Genomic DNA, 26,196 nt, shown 5'->3' with positions numbered 1-26,196 from the left:
TTCATTAGCTACGCACTAGTGCATGGCTTAGCTCTGCAGGTTGGGCACGGCAATCTCTGTAGTAACTCGCTGCAGCAGTTTTGTTCCTGGGTGATCTAAAGTGGCTCTGAAGTTTCTAGGAGTTTATGTACAGACATAAGCATGCACATACTTTATTCTAAACCTATCTGAACAGGCGTCGTACTTCTCTGGCTTCAGTGCCAGTCTGGCACGTGAAATAATGTAAAAATCCCCATGCAGGTCTGTCGGGAAGCACAGTGGGCAGGATACACACACCCCTAAGTTCAGTGATGCTGCCCAAGACTGATACATGTTGGGTTTTAAGGCTTAAGGTTTATACACATTGATGTTTTGGTCAGATATTTGTTGTTAATATCAGTTTTCCACTGATTAAGTCTCAAAAAACCCTTCATTTCAGCTTGTGTATTTTAAAGAGAACTAGCGCCGTAATGCTGTGGTAAAGAGGGCTGAGTGTACGACTCGGCAATTTTTACTCAAACTCCTTTGTGCTGTATAAACACAGAACATTCTCCAGAACAGCCTTCCGTTTGAGCCGCCTTCTTTCAGTCACCCTTTTAGTTTCTGAGTAACGTATAGATATTTATGGCAAGAAAAGGAGCCTGCCCAGCGCTTTGGAGTACAACTTGTGGCTGCTGCGGCCTCTCCTGGCTGGGATCCATCTCATGCCAAGTCACAGGAAAGTCTGATGAAAATGTAAAACAGATTTTTCAGAAATATTTCAACTGTTAGGTTTGGTTCTCAATTATTATTTTTATGACTGAAAGTGTACTTTTTTTTGGATACAACATATTGAAAAAGGCAGACAAAATAATAACATGGAAACTCCAGACACATCTATACCAATATCCTGTTACATTTAGAAACATTGTAACATTCTATTTCCAGTTTACAAAAGTAAACTTCCAATATAAAGTATAACTAAAAAAAAAAATCAGTTAGAAATAATAAAAATTAAATTCTCCTCTCCATAAAGTATATTTTCTATAAGCAACAAATCTTGGGAGCAACGATTCTCTTTAAAAACAAGCCAACCAAAAAAAAAAAAGAGCAAAAAACTTGCTTACTTCAATCTCTTTTGCAGTTAACTAGGCTGCAATATAAATATTGTTTTATATGGGTGGGAGGAGATTATAATGCTGAGATATCTCTATTTGTGGAATTCTCTCTTGGCTTCGCTCGGAGCCAAGCGCAGACCCAGCAGACAGAATTAAGTAGCCTACCTCTCACAGAAATGTTTTGATCTCATTCAAGTAAAAATGAAGTATTGCCAATACAGGCAAATTGGAGCATATGGAAGAGCACGAAAGGTCAACCGAGAGAACTTCAGCCTCTCACCCTTCCTGCTAACGGCAGATCGATATATACCCAATATTGTCTCCTGCTGCTCACTGAATCAGGGGGAGCACAGTGGAAATTCGAGTCAGTGTTATAAAAAGAAATGTCAGTGCTGTTCTGCCTCAGACTTCAAAGGCAACGAGCTCCTTTGCTCACGCGCTAGTGACCAAGCGTTTTTCAGGCTGAGGCAAAAATCTCTTAGATTTTAGCACTGAGAGCGGGTCCTGGGCCCCAAGGGACCAGTTTGCAGAGAGTATTGCGTTCCGTTGCCATCTGCAAGGTACTTTTAAAATTACGCACCCCATCTCACCATCTGAGCAAAAACATTCACCATTCCAGCTCTATTTTGCTTGTCACATCAATGATTTATCAGACTGGCTTTCGTTACAATTCTCTATCTACAGTGACATGATCAAAACAGAATGAAAAATTAGATGAAATTCAGTTTCTAGTCCCCTGCCACTGAGAAATATCAGATGAGAAAATGGTTGACTAATTAGTTATTTGTGTGGAGAAACAATAGGAGTAAAACTCTTGGTAAACATGAAGAAAGTAACAGGAGAGTCATTACAACTAGAAAAATAATAATAAAAAAACCCGCCAACAAAATCTACAGCAATTAATCAAATGAAAATACTGAAGTTGTAATAATGAGGCAGTTAAATACAATGTTATGAAAAGGAAAAGACATTTTGTTATTATTGTACAGTCTTTCAAACATTTCTCTACATTGAAATCTAATTTTCTTTTTTTTTTTTTCCTTCAGGGCAAAAAAATCCTAGAAGCTGAGGTGTAACAACAACAGCAACAAAAATCCACAAACTCATTTATGTATTTTTTAATCAGAAGTGATTAGGGCTATGGTTAAATGAACCCAGAGGCTATAACTATCTGAATTATACCTAAAGCTCGGGAATAATACACCATATCTGGGACTAACACACTAGTATAATCAGGTTGTTGCTGTTAGAATAATTGTCAACACATGCAAATCAGTAAAAGTTTTTTCATTGTAGCAATTGTGCCTCAAAAGCTAATCAACGTGAGGTGAGCTGGAAGTTCTTTATAAACTACCTAGAGAAGGTTTTGGCAATAAAACTCTATCAAGTTTCTGCACATGCCAGTTCTTTGCAACTGCGCTTCCAGCAAAAGCAGCTTCTCCCCCGGCAAATCCATTTGATGTTTTCTCTTTCAAGCGGGGGGTCCCGGTAGCTCTTGAAAAGACAGGATATTTTTTATAAGAGCCCAGCAGATTCACTTCTAAAATGTCACTATTGAACACAGCCATGAAATAACACATTTCTAGAGATTCAGCACGAGTTGTTTTTTTCCTGAGGGACGGGCAGACGAGAAGCGGCTCACTCCTGTGAAGCATTAGTCCGTCGGGATCAATACATTCCCAGGAGACTGGGGATCCCACTGCCAGGAGCCGGCTGGTCCCAGCAAGGGATCACCCCTGCCAGCTGCCTTAAAACCTCTGGTTTGCCCTGGCCAACAATAAAGGCACGAAGAAAACCCCTTTGCCTGGAAGCCCTCCCAGAAAGGCAGGGCAGGGAGCTGCGAGTCTGGGCTCCAGCGCAGGTTTGCGCGACACAAACACATTGACAAAATCCAGTCCTGGCCCCTATTAACATCCATTAACTCCGGGACTCGCCTTATAAGGAAGGAAGGGAATTAATGTTTCTGCAAATTAATTTCCAAAAGGAAAGCGTAACGAATCGGTGAACATGCTGAATAACCATTTTGGCACAGCCTGTATCCCATGCCGACCGGAGGCCTTGGCAATACTGATGCCTTTCCGAGCAGAGGTCAGCGCAGCAGCTGCCCCGTGAGCTCCTTTAGCTGTTTCTTTCACATTTGCCTTTTTGTTGCCTTTTCCTCCCCAAAACTTTTCAAATAATTACAGTCCAGGATAAATCTAGAAGACATTGGGAGCAGGTTATCCCAGAGATGCTAAATAACTCCTTGTCACTCTGAAAATAATTAAAAATAAAGTCTAGAACTATCATCAGCCATTCTCCCTATTGCAGGATACACCAAGGAGGACCTTTTTTTGAATTGGTTCCTGCAGATGTAGCAGAATGACTTCCACTGATACCAAGCATCCACAACTTTTCCCATTAATTACAGATGTTGATTGGGAAGTGAAAAATGTTCACGAATGACACAAATGGAAAGAACAGTGTTAAATCTGAACATACACATGTGGGATCTCTGGGACCACAGCTTCTGGCTGTCTTCAAGGCATTCAGAATTATTAATAGCACGACTTTCCTCTATATTATCCCTCACTACATGTAATAATTTTTACCTCTTCAGTGCCAGAGAAAATGCTAGGAAAGAGTGCTGAAAACTATTAATTTCATATGAATTAAAACTGAAATGCTCACTGGATTTATGTGCGGGAATCTATACTGGAATTTGAAAGAGGAAAAAAATACAACATATTTTGGTCATGCTCACTAGTAGAGAAAATAATTACCTCTAGCAGAAGATTAAATTATGATCCTCAATGTGGAATATGACGCTTTTGTCCATGTTTTTTTTTTCTTTTATTAAAGACTGCAACTTTTACTAAGGAAAAGTGTGCCCACTATTTATGAACTATAGTGGTTTTAGTTTGTTCGTTTGGTTTGTGGGTGGGTTTTTTGTGTGTGGTTTTTTTTGTTTTGTTTTAGTTTGTGGTTTTTTTTTTTTTTAATTAATAGCTGGGAAAAACTGGGGGGAGGGAGGGATGGGAAGGTGAACTACAACAGAAGATGAACTACAACACAAGCCAAGAAACAGGTGTTGGCCAAAACAATGCAATTCCAGATAAAGGAATCTCATTAATTGTTAATGGATTTGAGACTGTAAACACTGCTGAATGGACAGTTATTTAAAAGTTAAGGAGACCTTGAAAATGTAGTATCTCACTGAAATTTATTCTACCACAGAAATCTGCATCACCGTCGCAAAAAGCAAAACGATTGACAAGATAGACGTTTTGTTCGAAAATAAGTTGCAGGCTCACAAGGCCTCAACCTTGAAATCACTGGACAACGTTAGTTAAAGCTGTGAAAGCGATGACATGAAGGAAATGTCTGCTCAGTCTGTCAAGTCAAGATTGGGAAAGATAAAGGTTCCAAGCAATGAAGAACAAGAGGCTGAGTCTCTGTCTTGGATAAAGTGGGAAATACTCATCCCTTAAACAGGAATGTGAAGTATATGCTGTGAAGAGCAATTAACTACAGTAAAGGACAGACACAGCAACTCACAGAAAAGATATCACATAAATCATCTGGGAATTTTCTTATCCCTAAGTAACCCTATGGAACAAAAATTTCATTATAAAGGCCAAATACTTAGAAGTTATTTGATACCTGGGACCTAATTCGTAAGATTATTCTTCAAGAAAAAAAAAAAGGGCTTAAGGGCTTCCCTGTTTATATCAGGTATTTCAGCCAAAATATTTACATAAAAGTATATTTACTGTGATAAACCAGCATAAATATTTTCACTAGTGTTTTCATAGCTTGGCAACAAAAGAAAAATAAAAAAACCGACTAGAGTATGAAAGGACAAAATTTAACACACAATAAATCGACCGTGCAGTAAGTCGCAATTCAGGAAGAAAATCTGTGAAGAAGCTGATACTGCCAGAAAAGTAACAGAAGCAGTTTCCTGTGCTGACAGAGCTGGGGCTTTCCTGAGTTGGCTGAACTTGCACAGGACTTATTTCTAAGATTCAGCTATTTCTAAGGCGTTCGCCATAACACAAGAGATGATAGGAAAGCAATAATGTTCTGCTGAGTTAGAAAAGCCTCAGAGTTTCTTGGCAGGTTGCAGTTCGGGGCCTGGCAGGAAAAGCAGCCCCATTTCTGCTCGTTCCCTCTCTGTTCCCCATCAAGCACATAACACTGTCCCGCCAGCTCTCTTTAAACTGCGTGTATGAGACAACTAGTATAAAATATGCAGCTGGTGCAGGTTTCCCTCTCCAGAATCTCAGTTTGGTGAGATATTGGTTGCTAATCCTCTGATTATAAGAATGTGTTTTCACATATTTGACAGGCATAATCTTTAGTGGCAAAGATCCACATTGGAATCCAGACTTCACCAAAGTAAAAGGAAAACACTGATCCTGGGAGTTGAGCCCAATCCAGGCAAAAAATTGTGGCTGGAATCTTGTTTGTTCTCACATTAGAGCACTGCCCGAGCCATCATTTGTAGGCTTTGCTGAACGTGAAGCTGATCCCCAGAAGTATATTTCATGTTACCCGTTCACAATGACAACTGAATTAATAACTGAGATCGCTTAGAGAGGATTTGTTCACAGGGAGAGCCGTGCGACCCCGCAGCCGTCTGCGGCATCACCTGTCACCTGCAGAGCCCGTTGGGGCTGGTGGTGTCACAACTCACAGGCTCCCCCGAACCCCGGGCACGACCCTTCGCACCGACCCGAGCTGACACATTTACACATTTCCCATGACGTTTGTCTTTCTGTACCTGTGGGACGGGTGCCTGGGGTAGAGCTTTATCAGCAAGGCTGGGTGGTTTCACTAACCCGCCTCCCGCACCCACCACGGCATCGATGCCACTGCGTCTCTCCCCTTCTCACCATCAGATCCTTGAAGCAGAGAGCTTGGCAGAAGCAACAGGAGCGTGCTGGAAACTCAAGTTCCTGCTGGTACATTGCACTGGGAGAAGGAGATGAGGAATAAAAGGCTTATCCTGGCTCAGGCCTTTCCTATGGACTTCCTAGGTGCTACCTTTAGGGAGAGCCCAACCTGATCTGGTTGAAGATGTCCCTGCCCAGTGCAGGAGTGTTGGACGAGGTGACCTTCAAAGGTCCCTTCCAACATAAACTATTCTATGATTCTAGGAGATATGGGGAGTTCCTAACACAGTCAAAATATTTTAGAATCAAACAGAATCAAATCAGACTGATTTTGGTCACAGTTGGGATCCAACCGATGAGTGAGTTAGGAGTTATTTAACTTCTTGTTCTCTATTTAAACTACTAAATATCTATTGTGAAGGTTGAATTCTCAAAAGCTCAGTGCGGGAGCAGGAAATAAGGATGTATTTTTTGCAAAGAAAAGAGTTAGACTTTTATTAACTTTTTTTTTTTTTTTTAGTAGCCTACATGTTCCTATATTTCCTCTAAATTCCTAGTTTCTTCGTGAAAAATATTTTATACACACACAAGCACATGCAAATAAATTTATCCAAGAAGACTTTCTCAAGGAAATTCTATGAATTATTCACACAGATATGAGAATTGCCCTGTGTAGGCATTACTTTTGGAAAACTATAGAGGCACATATGTAAAAACTTGCGCTAAATTGATGTTTTAGTAAAATACATATCCTTATCATTGCTCAGCATCAGATTATGTTTTCAGCTGCATACTACAATACATGAAGATGATAATGGTAATTTCATGGCGCTATGTGAAAAATATACACAAGGCTGTCTAATATTTGATTAACGGTCTGACTTTAGCTGGAAGAACTAGAAATTCTCATAGGGGTTATAAATCAGCGAAGAGCCAACAAATTAATAACTTTGTTTCCATAGAAATGGAACTCAACTAATTCCATAAAATATGTCACTCTGGTGTTATTATTACAGCAATTAGGATGTTTTTCCTTTTAGTTCTTTAGTTTAGCTTTGTTTAAAAATAACTGTATTTGTAATAGGAAAACAGATTGTCTTGCCGCTTTTGTATAGTTATGTAGCCCAGAGGAACTAATACCCACTGACTAAAAGTACTTTCCAACATTGTAGCATTCAATAACAAAGACGGAAAGAGTAGGTGAGAAATTCAGTAGCATGTATGATAAAGTACATAACATTCAAGAAAAATTCACACTACCACCCAATCCAATAATATAAAGAAAATGGCACATTTATACCTTGCTAATAATAAAAAAAATAACTTCTGATTTATTTCCAGCTGATTTTGAAAATACTATGCACTTCATGGGTGCAGTTCTTACAAAGGAAAATTAATTCTCTTTTATTCTTTTCATAATAATAGGCGATCTCCTATCTGAGGTTTATTTGACTGGACACACTGACCTATACAAACAACATGCAACCACTTTCTGTCCTAAATGTTGGAGCAATGTGTGATATCATGTCACACATTTTCCTTTATTTTAGGCCAGTTTCTTTTGCTTGCCTAACTCACTGTCTTTAATGGCCACGACAAATGAAAAGGGAAGCGTGATTTACCTTTTCTAATCTCTATGAATCAGATTCTCAGGCATTCAAGCTGTCCAAATGCACTTTAAAATCCACGGACTTCCCTCCTACCTGGCTGGCCCTTATCGCTTTTCAAGATTGTGTATAACTGTGTCTCAGTTGTTTTATTTATAATGTCATCAAGTCCAGGTTGTTACATTTGTTATAGGTTGCTGTGCTGAATCCACCCCCCGACACCTCTGTTTCTGCCTGTGCCTTGAAGGGATGCTAAAAAATGAAATACTACTTTGCATCTGTCGAACAAAACCAGTAAAAGTCAGATTCCACAGTCAGTTGTGTTCACTCGGCAGATATTCATTGTAACGTCTCTTGTTTAACTGATGTCACTGCAACACAAATTTGGGTCTGCACATGTAAATATTAATAGAGAATACTGACAGAAATTGATTCTGCTAGATATTCTGCAAAACATGTCACAAGGTATAGTGGGATTGAGAAAATGTCCCTTCCATATACATTTCAACATGTAATACATGACCTATAAAAAACCCCATGTTTTTTCAAATAAATAGAAAATTAAAGGATATTCTTTAAAGGGAAAATTATCCTTTATTTGCTGAAAGGTGCATTTGTGTTTTAATACTTCTCAGTAATGTTCCTTTGGAGATTAGAAAGTGTGTACATCTGAACGCTCACCCTGATATACTGCCTACAACAAATCTACTCTATACAGCACAATTTTTATATCATGTTCATCATCATAAAGGCCAAGCCCCTTTCAGATGTACATTACGCAACATGACAAATGCGCATCAATTAAGAAATCTGCTGAGCAATGATGGAAAACTTGTAGTTGTTAGAGGAAAAAGCTCCACATAAGTATTCATTTATAACACAAAAAGAGCTTTTATTAGATGTTAAGGGATTAAGTACAGAAAAGACAGGAAATTGAAGAATTACAGCTGTTTATTCAACCTTATTTTGCCACACTGACTGTTGCTGATAAACTTTATATCTAGGCCTTGTTTGACTGCAGTGTGGTACCAATGAGAAAAATACTTCACCAACAGTCTCCCACTATTTGGTCATATATAGCTTTATTTTCTGCTTGATATCTGTTGCATTCAGTGCACACAATATATAGTGCTCTGTAAATTCAAGGTATTTAATCCTCTCCTAAGCTTGTTAGCCCTTACGTCTCAGTGACTCTGCTATTTAACCCTGAGTTGGATGCCCAAGGGTTAAACTTCTCATGCACTTTTCCCTTGTCATCAGGGATCCAAATGTTTTGCCAGCCGCCTTCAATGCACGTCCACAGTATCACTGTGGGATGAATTTTAATGTTTCGATTTGACAGACAAAAAATGGAGGCCTAAACACCTTTAAAGCTAAAAGTATCTGCTATTTTTTTCCTGAAATGACAGAAGCTGAAATGAAAAATCTCACCTAAGCGCATAAGGAAGGACTCATTCAAAGGGTTACAGTTATACGAACCTTGAAGCTATTATGGGCTTTTTATTTTATTTTTTTTTCCTTATACTTAAAAACCTAAACTCTGTCACAGATTCCATAAGTCAAACTAACTTAACACAACTGATATGGAAAGATGCAAAACTGAGTGTTTTCTTTCTCTATTAAAATGTGTTTTAAACACCAGTTAATAGCTTAGAAGCTTCCAGGGCCAGAAGCAACTCTGGAGTGCTCCGTTTGGAAGCTGCAAACCTTGTGCCTTACTAATAAAAACATTTTTTGTTTTAGCCTGAAGCATTATCAGATAAACTCTGTGGCTGCATTTGGTTTTTTTTTATGTATAAAATGCTACCAACGACCCAGGGCTCAATCTCCAGGGAGGCTGAGCCTTAGGCAGGTAGAATTCTATCGGAAAATGGAAAAAGAGGAAATATTATTCTGATAGGCCCACTAAAATAGGTAAATGTGTAAAAATTCTCCAGGGTTTGGCCTCTTCAATGAAATCTGGGTAAGCCAGGTTAGTATCTCCAAGGCAATGCTATGCTAAGTACTACCCAGTGGAGCTGCCCCAAGGGATCACAGGGATAACAATTATCTAGCTCTATGTCGAGTAGGCATGCGTGTCTCTGTAGGCCTATTTACCTAGATGATAATGGTCATAAAATTAGGAAGAAGTCAGTCCCTAGCAATTCACATTCGAACCAAGAATGAATCTGCAGGCTTACTGCTGCTTAACAAAGTGCATAATTTCACTCTTACTCAGAAACTATTTTACAGAAATTGGCATCCTTATTACTAAGTTAATAGAAAAAATCCAATTGAACTCTACAAGACTTTTTTCCTATTACAGTAACATTGCGGAGCTCAATTTAGTAAAAATGAGTGCTTAAACCTTCTGACAATTTCCTCACTGAACTTAAATTCCACTCCAAGAACAACCATCTGTGAGTCTGAAAGGTGGGTTCTTTATGCCTTGAAATGCACCTACCAGGGATATCTCGCAGCTGAGCAGCGTCTGCAAACATATGACAGAAGTTCTGAGTATTTGGGAAAGCTTCAGCTCCGAGATGAAATCCTAAATCCAGACTCAGTGGGAATTTCGCCACTGAACTGAACGTGTCCATGGTTTATTCTGTCTTTATTCCGGAGATGGCAAATTAATGAAAACAGACAGAATGTTGGCAACTCAGATCTTCACAGAAAGGCAAAAAGCCATGAAAGAATGACAGTATTTCCTTTTTCCAATCAGGACTTGAATTCCAGACAGCACCTGCTCTGGTGTCATCTGAAATCTATACCTGCTTTAAAGACAGAAGTGCTAAACTCCACAAAACCAACCAGAATGGCAGAATTATATATTTCCACTTGATGACAGAATTCTGGCCTAGATGCCTTACCAGTCTTCCTGGAAAACTTTAATAAAAGTGCTCGGTTTTCCAGCTTTTGCCTTTGTATAACATAATGCTGGCCACTGGAGCTACAATCTTACATATTACCAGTCCAAATAAATTTCTGTCAAAGCACCGCTGAAAGTTTTAACTACATATGGATGTGCACACGTGACCTAACTTGGCTGAGTGGGACTCAGGAATTCAACAGCTTTAAAATATTAACAGAAATTCATACCGCCCCCTCCCTGTCAACCTGTCTCCTCATACAGTGTCCCCAAACTTGATAGCCAACTTATCATAATCAAGATACCCTTTACTTCTTCCAGAGGAAAAATCCTGCCTTTTCTGAAACTAGAAGAGAGCAATAATGACAAAGTGAGTTATTGTCAAGATCTGACTTCCACTGCAAGCATAACTTGTGACTGATATATTCTATTGTTATATTTCTCAAGAAGATCTGCAATATTGTTTAGTCAGTGACATGAAAAATGTGCCCTATAATTTCACAGTTCACAGCCATTCATTCTGAGTGCTGACATGGTTGAAATTATAATGTGGCATAATATTGTCATACAGGATAAAGACAGAGGGTCTAATTAAACTCCCCCTTAAATGTTACATTCATCCTTATTAATCAAGAATTTAGGATTCATCAAGTAATACCAAGGGAAGTTAAAATTGGTTTCTATGACTTATTTGATTACACGGAAACACAGATTCTCAATTCTATCATCTATAGCTTTAATATCAACATATTAGGTATGATTTATGCCAACAGAGTAGGAACAGTTGGAAAATTTTAAGCATACGATCTTCTAACAAGTATTGTCAGGAGTGACAAAGTCTGGCTTCACGTAGCTGGGTTCCCTGCAAACTACTAATCACTGCACTGAGAATTCCTGGGACCCCTGCTTTAGGTAGTCTTTAATGGTTTAATTCAGACATTTCTGCTGTTTCAGGGACTAAACAAAGAGAGAAGGATTCATCTTTTTTTCTCAGGAGAGGGACGCTGTTCTTCAGGAGAACAGCCTCATTCTGTCTGGGTGAAGATTTGCTCTCTGCTCTGCCTCCTTTTCTACTAGGAGAGGGTAAGGAAAAAGAAAGGTTCTATAGCAACCTGTTTATGTACATTAATCTTTCCCCTCAAACCTTGACAACAGCTAGGAAGAAACAAGCAGTAAAACAAGATGTTAACATAGGTAAGACAAAGGAAGTGTATGAGTTTCACCACCTCCCAGCAAGGCAAAAGCCGGCATACCAAAGCGTAGCACCAAATGGTTAGATGCAATTGTCCTTAAGCACTAAAAATTAAGATATACAAAATTAGACGAGGAGAGAAGAGCCCTAACACGTGCCTCAACACAGAGACAGAGAATATCAGCAAGAGGGCAAAAAGAAACAACGGGGGATGCATAGAGGTGTTCACCCCTGGGAGAAACATCAGAAGCAAATGAGAAATCAAGGACTCCTAGAGACTCTCCAGGGTGGTAAAAAGGAAGGGTTGACACGTTGGTTGTAAGTTAAACAAGCCACAGAATGGCTGTGAGTAACAAAAGGGCTGAATAACAGACTTCGGGAAGCAGCCTGTCAGCATCTGTTCACGACTCTGAGGAAAAGAAGGTTCCGTGTAGCTCCGATATCGGAGCCGACAGGGTTGGAAGTGGCTTTCCTGAATGGTCAGCATTAAATGCTGTCCACAGCTTTTATAGGACATGGTTTCCAGATTTGGCAGATGTTTTAATTCTCTCAGCACTAGGATTTTACTCCAGTCATTCATTCTCTTCAGTCTTATCTCAGTAGCTCACGCCACGTATATTTTTATTTAATTTTATTTTTTTCCCCAGCTTCATTCTCCACATTAATTCACACTCAGTGATATATCGGCACGGTGCTGATCAGCTACAAATCACCTCCTGAATGGAAAAAACGGGGCCTGACTTTGCTCTTAAACCATGATCATGCTTCCAGAGTTCCGTCGGTGTGGTCACGGGTATGAGATGTGAATGAAGGAGGTGCAGCACCACTCCAGAAGCAGTTTTGCTTCTTTCCCATTTTACTGTAGACCTAAAGAAATTGCTGTCTGGGAAATCAGGGTTTTGTTGACTTTGTTCAGTAAACACAATGTGGAAGTCTGTTTGGTCAAACAAAAAAAGACAGGTATTTTTACATTAATTTTTCCCTTTGAAGATATTAATATTATGATAATAACACATATCACAGTGATTATGCACACAGATAGTATTAACGCATTCAAGACAGTTTCAGCAAAAACTGTAACACAGAATACTGTTGAGCTAATGGCTGACTAGTGAGTACCTGAAATTACAGATGGTAGTTGTGTAGTATGAGGGAATTTCTTTCAGCAATGATTAAATCTCTCCTTTCCTGGCATTGCTTGCTGGATAGTCCAATATATGCAACTCTCTAGAGTTAATGTTTCTGCATTTCAAAATTTTGCAGGAAAGAAGAGGAAAAACTTTGTGCTTCAAGCAGATTCCCTTTCTGCCTGGCTTTCTTTCTAACTTAAAAAAGAGAAGGAAAAGAAAAACAATTTTCACTGTCCAATATAGGGCAACTTCTGATCTAGAGATGTGCTAGAAATTCCCAATGGCTGGATTCAGGCAGGCCATGAATAAAACTGCAGAGCCAACTTGAGATGCTCTTGGGTGTAACTTACAGTGAAAAACCCTGGCACTGCATGCTGAGAGCGTAGCTCAGCCATTCATTTATAACAATAGAACTATTCTTCTGTCTGTACAAGGAAAACAAATCTCCTGTTGTTAGGAATCAAAGACAAGTCCTTCAGACTCCAGGAGACATATTTAACAATGACTAAGTATGTTCCTTCATAAGCATTCACTCTAAGACTTTCTATCCCTCTCTCATTATATAGTACTTCTCTAAGTGACTGTAGCATATCCCAAAAAGCAAGTTTATTGACCTCCACCTGCAACAAAAGTGCTTTAAAAAGGCTTGATGTGCAAGCAAGTATGCAAAATTGATCCCTTAAGTGTTTGTGAGGAAGGCGATTTGGAGCCTTTTCCTTCTTCAGGGGGTGTTCAGGATCTCTGAAAAAATCCTGGCAAGAGACATCAAAAAGGCTTTTTGAATTGTCTTTGCAATTCATGGCTTATATATTCTCTACATGTAAGGGTGGTGATTGGCAGTAAAGAGAAGTAACAGAAGTAAACTTGCTTTTTCCAGTGAATTCTCCTTAGTTCTCTCATGTATTTGAGATGTGAAAGAAACTCACTGGACTGTAAGTCCCACTTCACTGCAGTTTCGGCACCAGTTTACAGAATTTTAGGCAATCTTTTTTTGACAAAGAGTACACAGATCATGGTTGCTACTGATAAGAGTTTGGAACATTTCCATGCACGTCCACCAACTCCCTAGGCACCGACCTCAAAGTTAAGATGATAAAATATAAAGCAAAATGTGGCCCAGTAGTAAAAAAAAAAAAAAAAAAAAATGACGTTCCTGAAGTCAATGACCAGTCCATTGTCCAGTGGTGCTTGGTGAAATGAAAAACAAACAAACAAACAAACATGATCAGGTTTGATTCAGTGTCTGTTAGGTTCAGCCTCATCCCCACGGTCTGATATTCAAGGATGAAGCCTCATTAACATACACACTTAGGTTGCAGTATAGAAAAATGCACTTTATGTAAAGAGAAACAGAGTCTGCCCACCTTTCAGATAGACCAGTAGCTGTGATTTGGAAATGATGACAATAATAAATATGACTTTACTGCCATTTTCAGACCAGCAGAGTGACCAAACCCACAGCCAGTACGAGGGCAGTCGAGCGTCCCAGCTGCGGGTTATCGGGCAGCTGGATCCACCACAGGCTGTTCTCATCTGACATGATCAGTCCCAGACAAACGGAGATCTACTGGTTTTATACGCGTGCAATTCCACTAAATTAATGATATGGTGAAATAAGGAGACCAGGATCACATTAAAGGATGTCAACTTCCAAACAACATTTGGGTTTCAAATGGCAACAGTTGAGACTTGAGCACTTAAGACCATGTTCCTGTGCTTCCAGAACCCACTGCCACTATGTGGGGTCAGCCGGATTCAGGTGCAGATAAAAATAATTACACACACACAAATATATATCTAATTTACATATATTGCTTCAGATATTTTTGGCCATCTTTCATATTCCCATGAAACTCACTGCAGTTTGGGTCCCATTACTAAGTCCTCCAGCTTCAAATGCTGCATTCTAATTCTGCTTAATGAATTAGATATGCTTTAGAGCTATAATAAATTTTTCTTGTGAAGATATTTCTGAAGCATTGAGTCACACGGCTTACTGAGAATAAGTACCGCAATAATATATTTACATAAATAATTTAAAATCCAAGAGCACAGTAGGGTAATAAAAATATATTGCCATGATAAACCATGAAACCAGGACAACAACGTTGCTTTAATTAAAAATTACAAATATACTGCAGTAAACAACTTATTTACACGTAGTTAAAAATCTAACTATTGAATATCTTGGACTTGTTGAATCCAAAAAAGGAAAAAAATACTAAAACCAATCTCTTCACACAGACAAATACTGAGGACCGTAACTGCATTTAATTAAGATCTACTGTTAATAATGGATTTCAGAGTGTGAGGCTCTTCTTTTAATTTCCCAAGGTAGAAAATGTTATTAAATTTGGCCTTTAACTTCTCATTGACATGTACACTTGAAACTTCTGATTAAAATTCCAGAGGTTGGGAAGAAGCACCCAAAATTAAACTCTTAAATCTGGCACAAAAATAACAATGATCCCTGATTAAGAAATCAAATTTCAGAAACTTCATTACTGTTCTATTAATAAATTCTTGGGTTATAATTAAAATGGGGCCTGCTGGATTTCTTTCATTTTTTAATTCTAAAAAAGTCGGAACCTGCAGAGGGAATTAAATACTTAAAAAAAAAAATATATAGGTTAATGAATCTAAGAAACGTGATCCAAGTTGAAGAGGTTCCTTTTCTTTCTGGGGTGATCCCAGAGGAACTGACAGTACTTTCCATCCAAAGGCACATACATGTTGAGGAAAATCACTGCTTCTGTCTGCTCCTTCCTTTCTCCAACATCCATCATCCCAAGCTCACTGCACACTTTTCATGGGAAATCACAGATCTGGGTGTAGTTGTGAAAGGCAGTGCTAACCTGGTTTTAAACTGGCAAAATTCAGTGTAAGATTAAACTTGCAGCCTACATTATTCAGCTGGCCAACATGAGTACATGGTTCTTGTTTCCAGGATGATGTTTCTACCTCTGCCTTGAGTTCCTTTGAAATGTGATCAGAGAAGATCTGACACCATGAAAGTTCACTGCTAATCGTGTGCGAACAAATATTTGGAGCTCAAGGGACGGGCTTTTGAGTCTTAAAGGTACTCGGAGTCATACTTTTTTTCAGTGTAATCCATTTTTGCCAGCTTGTTTGAGTTTTTAATGAAAATCTTTCTCAGTCTGCAAAAACACTTCAAGCTGAAGAATGAGAAAGAGAATTGCTTCAAAAGTACAGCTGTCTTTAGGAATTTGTACAAAGCCAGCCATGTTTTTCAAAGAGATAAGTAATTTGAATCTGGTTCAGATATGCAATGTTCAAAGAATAAATTCAATCTAGATGTGGACAATGGCACAAGTGGTTTCTATACACTATTCATGGTTCTTGAAATGCTTTTGTGATGTTATATCTAGTAGACTAACTAAACTTCCTGATTACAAATAATCATCAGCCACTCCTACAAGTTTTATATAGAAAACTAACTAAGAATATCCCTGTGTTTAGACATATCTCAGTTGCTATAGGATGAAAATAAAGAGAAAAAGTAACATTACTGATTCTCTGTTGTTCTTTTGTTTAGATCCATCTGCAAATTTTGGACAGATACACTCTCTGTTGGGGGTGATGTACATTGTTCACACAGCACACACAACATAAATTTGGTATTCATTGCTTCTTGCAGACACAAAACATTGCTTGCTTGTCTATTTAGTGTAATATCTCATTTAAAAGTCCGCATTGTGCCTGCTTAGCCTTTATTCTACCAGTATAATCACAGTAATGACTCCGATGATATAATTTATAGCAGCACATGTGTGGGATTATATTCTCATAGCACAGAAATAATAATTTACTTTCATCTATCCGGGCAAGGCCAAGTCTTAGCTCACTGCAGCTCCAGTGTTTCAATGGGAAGTATTTTCTCAGCCCTTGAATGCAGATGGACAGTCATTATTTCACTGAGGGACATTATAAATTGTCACAAACTGACTTAAACCATATGTAAAACAAATAAATTATTTCTATACACATTTTCAATTTTTACACGTTTTCTCAGGCTCTCATAAAGGAAAAGGAATAAACAAGCTGTCATTTTGAAACACTATGCAAAGCTATGTCTATTGCTCATGACACTTGTTCTCCTGCAGTAATCTCATAGCTGGAAAACTATTGCCCTCTGTCTAATGCAGTTCTTTGTTTTCATCATACTGAATCTCTTTGTTGCAGGGGGAAAAAAAAAAAAAAAAAAAAGAAAAATTAAAAAAAAGAAAAAAATTAAAAAGCAAGCCACTTTTTATGTAGAGCCCAGACTAATATAATTCTGTACTGGCAAGCAAGTTTTCAGGTGCAAAAGACATACTCCCTCTGTGATGGATGAAAATTAGAGGATACTGCACTCACCTGATAGTCTGATGTTGCAGAGTATCTGGATCAGTGGCATTTACTGTTAACACAACACTGCCAATGGGGATGTTTTCTTGTTTTGTCACTCTCATTGGGTTTGGGTGGAAAACTGGTCCTTCATTCACATCCTCAACCGTGATCTGAACTGTTGCCGTGGAACTGGGGCCATAGGCGATGTCTGGAATCAGTGGGTCTTCATTTTCTACTTTGATCAGCAATGTGTGAAATGCCGAAATCTCATAATCTAAAGGCTGCAAAACATATAATAAAATCAGAATACAAGGTGAAAAGACAGTACTTAACAGTTTTTCTTTGTACCCCATTGCAAACTTGCAGAAGTCAGAATTAGCCAGAAAGGGACAACAGCATTTGTGGTGTCTGATACTTGGTCAGAGTTTAGCATTAGACAAAATGGTAGTTATAAAGTGCATTCAAAATAATGAATGTAATGGACAAAAGATGGAGATGTACCTCTATCCGAGACCGTATACTTTTTTTCTTTCCATACCTCATACATATAATTTCTCATATATACATGATTATTTAGAATACAGTATGCGTTTAGCAAACAAATCAGAGTCATACTTAGTAGCTACTTATGATAAGTAGCATAAGGCTATTTTCTCAGCTCCTATCTTGAAATCAAAAGCACCACAAAGGAAAAACATTCCATTTTTCTTAAAAATTGAAAATGCCTCTCCTGAAGTCAAACAGAGAAAATTCTGGTACAGCCAACAACCAGGGAAATACATATAGAGATAGATATTTAGATTTATTAAGCGTGAGATCTAAGATTATCTTCATACAAAGACATATAATTTTTTTCATGATACTTTAGAACTGTGGCTACAAAGATGTCTCTCCAGTTCAGTATGAAGCCACGTCCCACACTTCCCTGGTATTTGCATCTGTGTTCTCCGAGAATAAAACACAGCCCTTGAATTCTGACTGTACCCTGAGTCACAAACAAAACTTTGTTGTAAAGTGTCACTATTAATTGTGATGCTTACCACAAAACTAGCTGTTATTTAAGCACAACGGCAATATAGTTATCAACAGGCAGGTCCTCATGACTAAAGAAGTAAGGTTACTGTGACGGAAGTGGTTATACCTGTTTTTTGGACAAAGGCTGGTAGCCAGCTATATATTTTTGAGTAACTTATTCTTGCTGTGCCTTCTTTTATGCAGTAAGTGCAGTGGGTGGACCTTACAGTAATAATACAGTACAACAGCAAACTGCACTTACTTTGACAACTGAGAGCATTCCCTCATTAGTCTGGGGATTGGTATGGATTTCAAAACTCTGCCCTGGATTTCCATTAATAATGGTGTAGACAGCTCTCCATGCTCCGGTTGCTGGGTCATCTCGGTCACCAACTGTTAAGTTTACTATGACACCTGTGACTCCTTCCTTTACTGTGGCTTGAAACTAGAAAAAAAACCAAGCACAAACAACACAGAGGAAATCGTTACTATTTTCAGTTAATGACCACACAGACATGAAGACCCACGCCAGCATGAATTATTTACCACAACAGGAGAAAGCTGTAATCCTTGACTGAAATGGAATGTTATAGGCTCTAAATTATACATTCTCACTCATGAAATATGAGGTAGCACATTACAGCTGCTCTCTGTTTAATAGATGGCAGATAAGCGGCAATGGGATAGGAATCAAGCTTTGGAAGAGTCTGAATACAAGATGACAGTTCATCTCGTATTAGTGGAAAAGTAAATCCCGAAAAGACATACAGTGCCGCATAGGCACAGATGCTATCAGAAAGGGAATTATACACACAGCTAAGCAGAAGAGGAGGCTGACTAATACAGACCATTCTTACCCTCTAACGTACTATTATTTACAAATAATCCAGTTCTGCACTTCGGACTATTATATTCATAAATTCCCTCACCCATGTTATTTTTTGTTACACTGTTATCAATACAAAAAACCCCATTTTTCACATAAAATGTTCCCATACTGTTTTTTTGGGGGGAGGTTGCTCAAAAATAATTAGACCTCATGCTACCACTTTGTCTGCATAACTGTAAGTCAGTGTTACTTTCTTTTTTCAGTAGAAGAATTTTTTATGACCTTGTAAAGTTTGTTGCACTGCTGTACTCTTCAGCTAGCCAAGCCCTATGAGAAAATTCTCTAATTTACTATCCAGACAAACAGTGCATAACATCATTCTTATTTATGTAGGAAAAACATTAAGCAACCCATTGGAAAAGCTTGTAAGGGTCAGACTTAATAATACTCCTCACCTTTCAAGTACTTGAGGCTGACGTGCTAAAAGCACTGTATATAAGAGTGATAAGATAATACCTGCTTTATAGGTGGATAAACCAGAATGATAACATACCTAATCCTGAGAAGTGCTGAACATCAGCAGTACCATTATAGATCATTAGGAAATCTTAGCATTTCTAGGGATTAAGCCTTCAAAAGTCCAAAATTACAAACTTTAATGACACAAATAGGTTTTGCCATTCGTGCACTGCTTAAAAGCTACATCATCGGTGACATTATATCACCCAAGGGAAAAAAATCACCAAAGTGGCTTCAAGACCTGAATAGAATAAATGTCTTTTGTTCTGCCTTACGGACCACATGAAGTCATAACACTACAGAAAATTTTGTGAGAATATTGAATCCAGAAAGTGACATTTTATTAATACATAGATTTCTCAGTCTGGACAAACAGTAGGTAAAATTGATTTCCTCATAGAAAATATGGAGGAGACAACTATGTCTTTTCCTGTGTTCAGTTACCTTTTTTTTTTCTTCCAATAGATTTGACTTACATTTTCAACCCCTTTTTTGGTTTAGCTGTATAACTTGAGCGTATGCATTCAGTTCAAGCTTTCCAGCCTCAAACTTGATTTTGTAAAAGGATGACATTAATAATTTGCTATTTCTATCTTCTTTGGTATGTTTAACAAAGAATGTGAAGATTCTTTTGATTTTGGTAGTTAATATGTAACAGGTTGTGATTGAGCTGTTTCAGACAGATCATTAAGCTCATTTGCAGTTTAATTAACCCTAAATGATAATATAATATTTTTGCTTGATTTGAAACAAATAAAAAAAAAGCTCTATTAAGAATCTTGGAAATAACAGAGTGTGGTGGGTTGACCCTGGCTGGATGCCAGGTGCCCACCAAAGCCGCTTTTCACTCCCCTTCTCAACTGAATAGGGGAGAGAAGATATAATGAAAGACTCATGGCTCAAGATAAGGACAGGGAGAGATCACTCACCCATTACCATCATGGGCACAACAGACTCAACTTGGGGAAATTAGTTCAATTTATTACCAATCAAATTAGAGTAGGATAATGAGAAATAAAAACTAAATCCTAAAACACCTTCCTCCTCCTCCCCTTCTTCCCAGGCTTAACTTTACTACCAATTTTTCTACCTCCTACCCTTCAGTAGCTCCTTCCTCCTCAAGGTGAGGACTCCTCACAGTCTTCCCCTGCTCCAATGTGGAGTCACTCCCATGGGAGACAGTCCTTCACAAACTTCTCCAATGTAAGTCCTCCAGGAACACACTGCTCCAGTGTGGGTTCTCCCTCCAGGGTCACAAGTCCTGCCAGCAAACCTGCTCCAGAGCGGGCTCCTCTCTCCATGGATCCACAGGTCCTGCCAGGAGCCTGCTCCAGCACGGGCTTCCTGCATGGTCACAGCCTCCTTTGGGCAACCACCTGCTCTGGTGTAGGGTCCTCAACAGGCTGCAGGTGGAGATCTGCTCCACCGTTGACCTCCACGAGCTGCAGGTGGAGATTTGCTCCACTGTTGACCTCCACCGGCTGCAGGGGACACAGCCAGCCTCACCATGGTCCCCACTATGGGCTGTGGGGGAATCTCTGCTGCTGGAGCACCTCCTCCCCATCCTTTCTCAAAGACCTTAGTACCTACAGAGTTGTTTTTCTTGAGTATTTTCATTCTTCTCTTCCAGCTGCTGTTGTGCAGTGGTGTTTTCCCCTTCTTTACTGTGTTCTCCCAGAGACCCTACCACCATTGCTGATGGGCTGGGCCTTGGCCGGCAGCAGGTCCATCTTGGAGCCAGTGGCATTTAGGGTTGCTGGACATAGGAGAAGCTTCCAACAGCTTCTCACAGAAGCCACCCCTGTAGCCCCCCCACTACCAAAACCTTGCCAATGTAAACCCAGTGCACAGAGGGAAGATTACCAAGGCTGTATTCCTTCCTGCTCAGCAAAATGCTGTCACTGGAAAGCCCTCTTGGACACTTCTAATTGAAAATAAGTGATTAGCCCAATGGATATTTTTGTATTATTTCACATTATCTCAGCCTGAGCATCTATAAAAAGAGACATGAGAACCATAAGGGCCACACTTTTTCCCACCAAGTGTTCAGTACCAAACAATTCTTATTTGGTGATGTAAAAGGGTGACTGGACTTCAAAGAACCCAATCCTAAAGAATCTAACCCTTGGATTTAACCGGGCATCTGTTCCTAATTCATATCGATCCTTCTGAAAAAACTGTTCCTTAATCAACTAGTCTGATTCAACTAAGTCTTCGATACTCCCTAGATCACCCTGTAAGAATAGTAAGACCTGTTAGGGTAAAATATTTAAAGATCTGGCAATATTATTCAGGTAGATAATTGTGAAGCCAGTGAGATGAATTTATTCTGCTTACCCCACCAGTGCCAGGTTTTGATGGAAAAGATTGCCATGATGTGCCAGCTAGTTCAAAAAGCACTCAATGTCAGTTTAAGGATATCTAATTCAAGGGTTGGCTTTCTTCTGCATTCCTATTTTCTCCTTATTTAGGAAGGGTTCTCAGTAGCTTCAACTGCAGTGAGTTAGTAGTGCAGAAAGGGCACATAAACTTGCTGAGGGCATAAAACTGCAGAGCTTCTGACACCTGCAGATCAAGGAAATGACAGCGTCTGCAGGCAAAGGCTGCGCCAAGCCAAATAATTCCACTCACCCCTGGCATTCTTTGCATTTGAGAAATGACCATATAAACACAGAGGGTATTTGAAGCTGTCTGGAACATTAGACTAAGATCTGTTCAAGATGGATGAAAAAGCAGAATGCTCAAATCACAGAGGTTGGCACATGGGTCTACTCTAAATTTATAATGTGAAAAGTGTAATAAATCACAGATTTGTGATTGCAAAAGACAAGTATCTACTGTGAAATAGAAAGGTCCAGAAAAATGCAGTGTTTATTATCTAGATGGTGAACTCTTTTGCCTGTTCAGCCACCTTTATGTAAAGAATAGAATTCCTAGTATTTAGAAATATTTATACTGAGTCTCTTTCGAAAACAGAAGAAGGGAATTTAAAACCTATGAAAGGACAAAAATAGGAAATATATTTGCAAATAGAGAAAAAGATATCCACAGGTTCATCATATTTCAAAATGAAAGGTTTATATTCTCTGAGCAGAGTGCTTAACTGGTAGAGTCTGAATCAGTGCTCTAAAATAAAACCCCATAGTGGCTAACATAAATAATTAGATCACAAGTTAATTGATTTCACTCTTTTTAAATATCTGCACATCCCCTAAGCACCACTATAAATTAAGAATAAAATAGATGAGTTCAGTACTTTATTTAAACTGCTATCATCTGGACCCATATCTAAAGTAATAACTTAGAAGTTAAATACCCTGGGCCAGAGCTGCATTTGGCTGGAAGGAGGTTCCATTCACTACAACTGAGCATTTGAATACGTGTGGTTAACTTGCTCTGTGGAGTGATGTGCTGCATTGTCCTTCCCTCCCTGGATCTTGCACGCCTGCTCCAAACTATGGGCAAAGCTTGAAAAGACAAAATGAAAAATTATGGTTCTGAGCTAGCAGGAATTTTATCTTACTGTGTATAGGAAATTCAAGGTGGCAGGTATCTACTGAGAATAATCAGGCCTGCATCAAAGGCTAGCTAAAGGGAGAAGACAAGTGGGGAAACAAAGAAATTGAATTACAGCTTAATTTTAGTAGCTGTTTCCTGGCAGAGCCAGGATATAATATAACCCTGAGCCAAATCCTCTGCCACACTGAGCTCTGTGGTGAACTGGTGGGACAGTACAGTGACAGATCTCACTGAACAGCAAAATGGCTCAGTAGGGTCTCAGGAAAAAACAGATTTCTGCCATGGGGCAGATACACGAAAAGATCACTTTGCAAAATGTTATCACCTGAGAATCCAGGCACTAACCCCATCTCAGCCTCAAAGAAAACTGGAAATGGTACCTAACCTGTATGAAAATTAGATTCTTATCTGCCAGCCTTATTTAAAGCTTCTCTAGTAAGGGAGATTTTATTTACTGGTTTCTCAGAGCACAGAGGAACAAATGAAACTTAACTGCATCAGAATCACCTGAATGTGCACTGTCCAGCAGCAGCATGGGCATGCAGTAATAACCTTAACACCTTTACGAAGCCACCGAAAAACCGTCTCAGTGTGCGGTACTGCTATACCCAAATTAAAGAGCTGCCACAGCAGCAAACACAACGCAAGATAAACGTGTCTGGGGTTGGTGATCGCTACCCCATGGCTCATTAAGATTCTGCATGCTGTGATTCCCAGTCAAGAACAAACAAATTAAAACTGCATGTCACTTTGCATTTATCAGGGCGACATTCCAGGTGAAGGTATTCTGTGCTACTCTCATGTGTTTGTTCCCTCATCTATATATCATAAAAGATGAGAAATAATGGGATGTATTAATTTACATGTGTCTTTTAGAAGCTCCACAGGGAAATTGTATTAGTGTATGTGCCCTCCTCACTGAAGTCCACTGTTTTTGCAACCATATTTTATCTCCTTTCCTGAAAACATGAAGACAAGCTTATACAATCTTTGCAATCTGCTTGCTCTTTGTCTGTGTCTTTTCCTTTGCACACTCATTCAGTATATGTGCACCTGAGTGGCTAGCACTTGTTAAGGAAATGATGTATTCTCTATAGCTCTGTATCTGGAATATTTCCAAGGACAAATGAATTTTCAGAGTGATCACAAAGGTTTGCTTTCTCAAGCAACCAGGAATAAGAATCTCATAAATATCAGCAACGGACATTTCTTGTGGAATTCACTGGGACGTCCAGCCCAGCTCACCAGCTAACAATAAACCAAGTAACCTGGCGCTTGGAGCTCATCATACTGCACAGACTAGATGGGTGAAATACTAGGTGGGAATATTTAGCGTAACATTTGTGCACTGAACAAAGTGATACTGATGGTTCTTGAGTCAGCTTTCATCTCAGCACAACGACCAAATGTGCTGGTGCACTATCAGGGGCCCCTGACAGGGTGAAAAACAATAGGACCTGACCAACTGCACTTTGTATTGAACTCTCAACATGAGCAATTTAATTGCCAATTTAGTGGTCAGGGAAAATTGTAACTTGGCATTACTTTCTTGGTAATTTTTTCTACAGATTCTGAAGGTATTTTCCCTCTTGAAACTGTGCATAGCCTTTACTATATGGACACCAATAGCTGCTGTATTTCACTACAGAGACAGCTGTATTAATGTAATGGATTAAGTTGATGTAAACTGTACACGAAGCAACATATGAAGCACTTTGGAAGCCATTTAAATGAAAGACACTATGTAAATATAAAGCATTATCATAGTATGACAAGGATTTGACAATGTAAATTAGATGCAACACACAAGTTAAAGCTATGAGTCCCCTAAACAGCCTTTAGTAATTGTCGTTGTTTTACTGCCATAATGCTGGCTCGTAGGCACTACATAATTTCTTTCAGCTTATTCTATATTTTTTTCTTAAGTACATAATATTCTTCTGTCTCCCTAGTAAAATTACAGAAAGAATGCAATTGTAGCTTAGAAAAAAATCTTTCTGAATACATGAACTTGACCATAATAATTTTGGATGCATTTTCACTTTTTTACTTTTGAATGAATTTCACAGGCTATGTGTTGTAAATGCCTTGTGACCTTTCAAGGCATGTACCAGTTACTTTACAAAATAAAAGTACTGCTCAATAATGAAAGACTGAATGAGTATTTTTGTCCACTATATGCTGCAGCCTGCAACAACAGCAACAAATCTAAAAGATTAATTAGTCAAATGGAAGGCCAAAGATTAAATTCTGCTCTCTGTAACACAGTTACAATTTCTGCAGTCTCTATACATTTGTGCCTCGTTATTGAAAAACACAAAGATGCTTAATATCACTGATACGAATAATGAATCATTAAAAAAAGGCAAGGAGAGTTTCAACATGACATTATCCGGTTTTGCTGTTCAACAGTCTGCTTGGAAAAGTACTGCTAAGGAGCACTAGGAATACAGCAAACAAAGAAAAATGGTATTAATCAGGGTGTTTCCCTGCATTCCAGGTACCAGTCCCTCTGTAAGAAGTTTTCCACTGTGATGAAGTCAAGCTGCCTCTGACATTCAGTGGAACAACTTCAAGAACTCTTTAGGTATTAGGATTCATGACTGGGCAGGGACGGAATGCAAAAATAACAGGGTGGGAGGGAGGGAGGGAGGGAGGGATGGATGGAGGGATGGATGGATGACCTGGTGGACACCAGAAGAGCTGCCTGTAAAGTTGCCAAAGTGGCAATGCAAAGAGTTCTTCTATGCCTCTTGCAAACATCTTAAATCTTGGAAAACTTCAGAAGATCTACAGAGTAAGATCCTCCTAAGATTCACAAATGAATTTCAAGAACTTTTCTTTCTGGTTCTTTTGCACACCAGTTCTGAAACCCCATTCAGAGCTGATGTTGTATTCCTATCCTCTCATTTATGCGCTTGCAGAAGATTAAAAAAGCCATTCGGGGACTCTAAATAAGTGATGGTGAAGGACACTTGAAAATAGCAACAATTTTTGAATCATTTCGAAGACTTCTGTTTACACTACGATTTGACTTTTTCTCAGCCCAGCTCACGCTTTCACTGAGAGAAGGCAAAAAGATAATTCTAACATGTATTAATCATATGTTGAGTGCCTGCTTCAAAGTGTGTTACCTCCAGGGTATGCATCAAATGTAGTACAGTTGTCTGAAGATTCAGAAGGAAGACAAACATACCTCTCTCTCTCTTTTTTTTTTTTTTTCCCCCCAGAA

The 26,196-nt window shown here is 38.9% G+C and overlaps 1 protein-coding gene across 2 annotated transcripts in view; it reads right to left on the bottom strand.

Annotated features, from left to right (window-relative positions):
- CDH13 (cadherin 13) overlaps positions 1 to 26,196 on the bottom strand; it is a 470,111-nt gene that overhangs the window by 37,549 nt on the left and 406,366 nt on the right. For both annotated transcript variants that reach the window (XM_065640841.1, XM_065640840.1), the window contains exons 9-10: positions 18,360 to 18,542; positions 17,111 to 17,364 (exon numbers count right to left, since the gene is read on the bottom strand). In XM_065640841.1, the coding sequence (XP_065496913.1) occupies positions 17,111 to 17,364; positions 18,360 to 18,542 (437 nt within the window). The remainder of the gene's footprint in view (positions 1 to 17,110; positions 17,365 to 18,359; positions 18,543 to 26,196) is intronic.

The sequence above is a fragment of the Caloenas nicobarica genome, chromosome 9, assembly GCF_036013445.1.
Source record: "Caloenas nicobarica isolate bCalNic1 chromosome 9, bCalNic1.hap1, whole genome shotgun sequence".
NCBI classification, from domain to species: Eukaryota; Metazoa; Chordata; class Aves; order Columbiformes; family Columbidae; genus Caloenas; species Caloenas nicobarica.
Note: the sequence above shows the minus strand (reverse complement) of the source record. Positions and strands in the feature narration are given on the sequence as shown.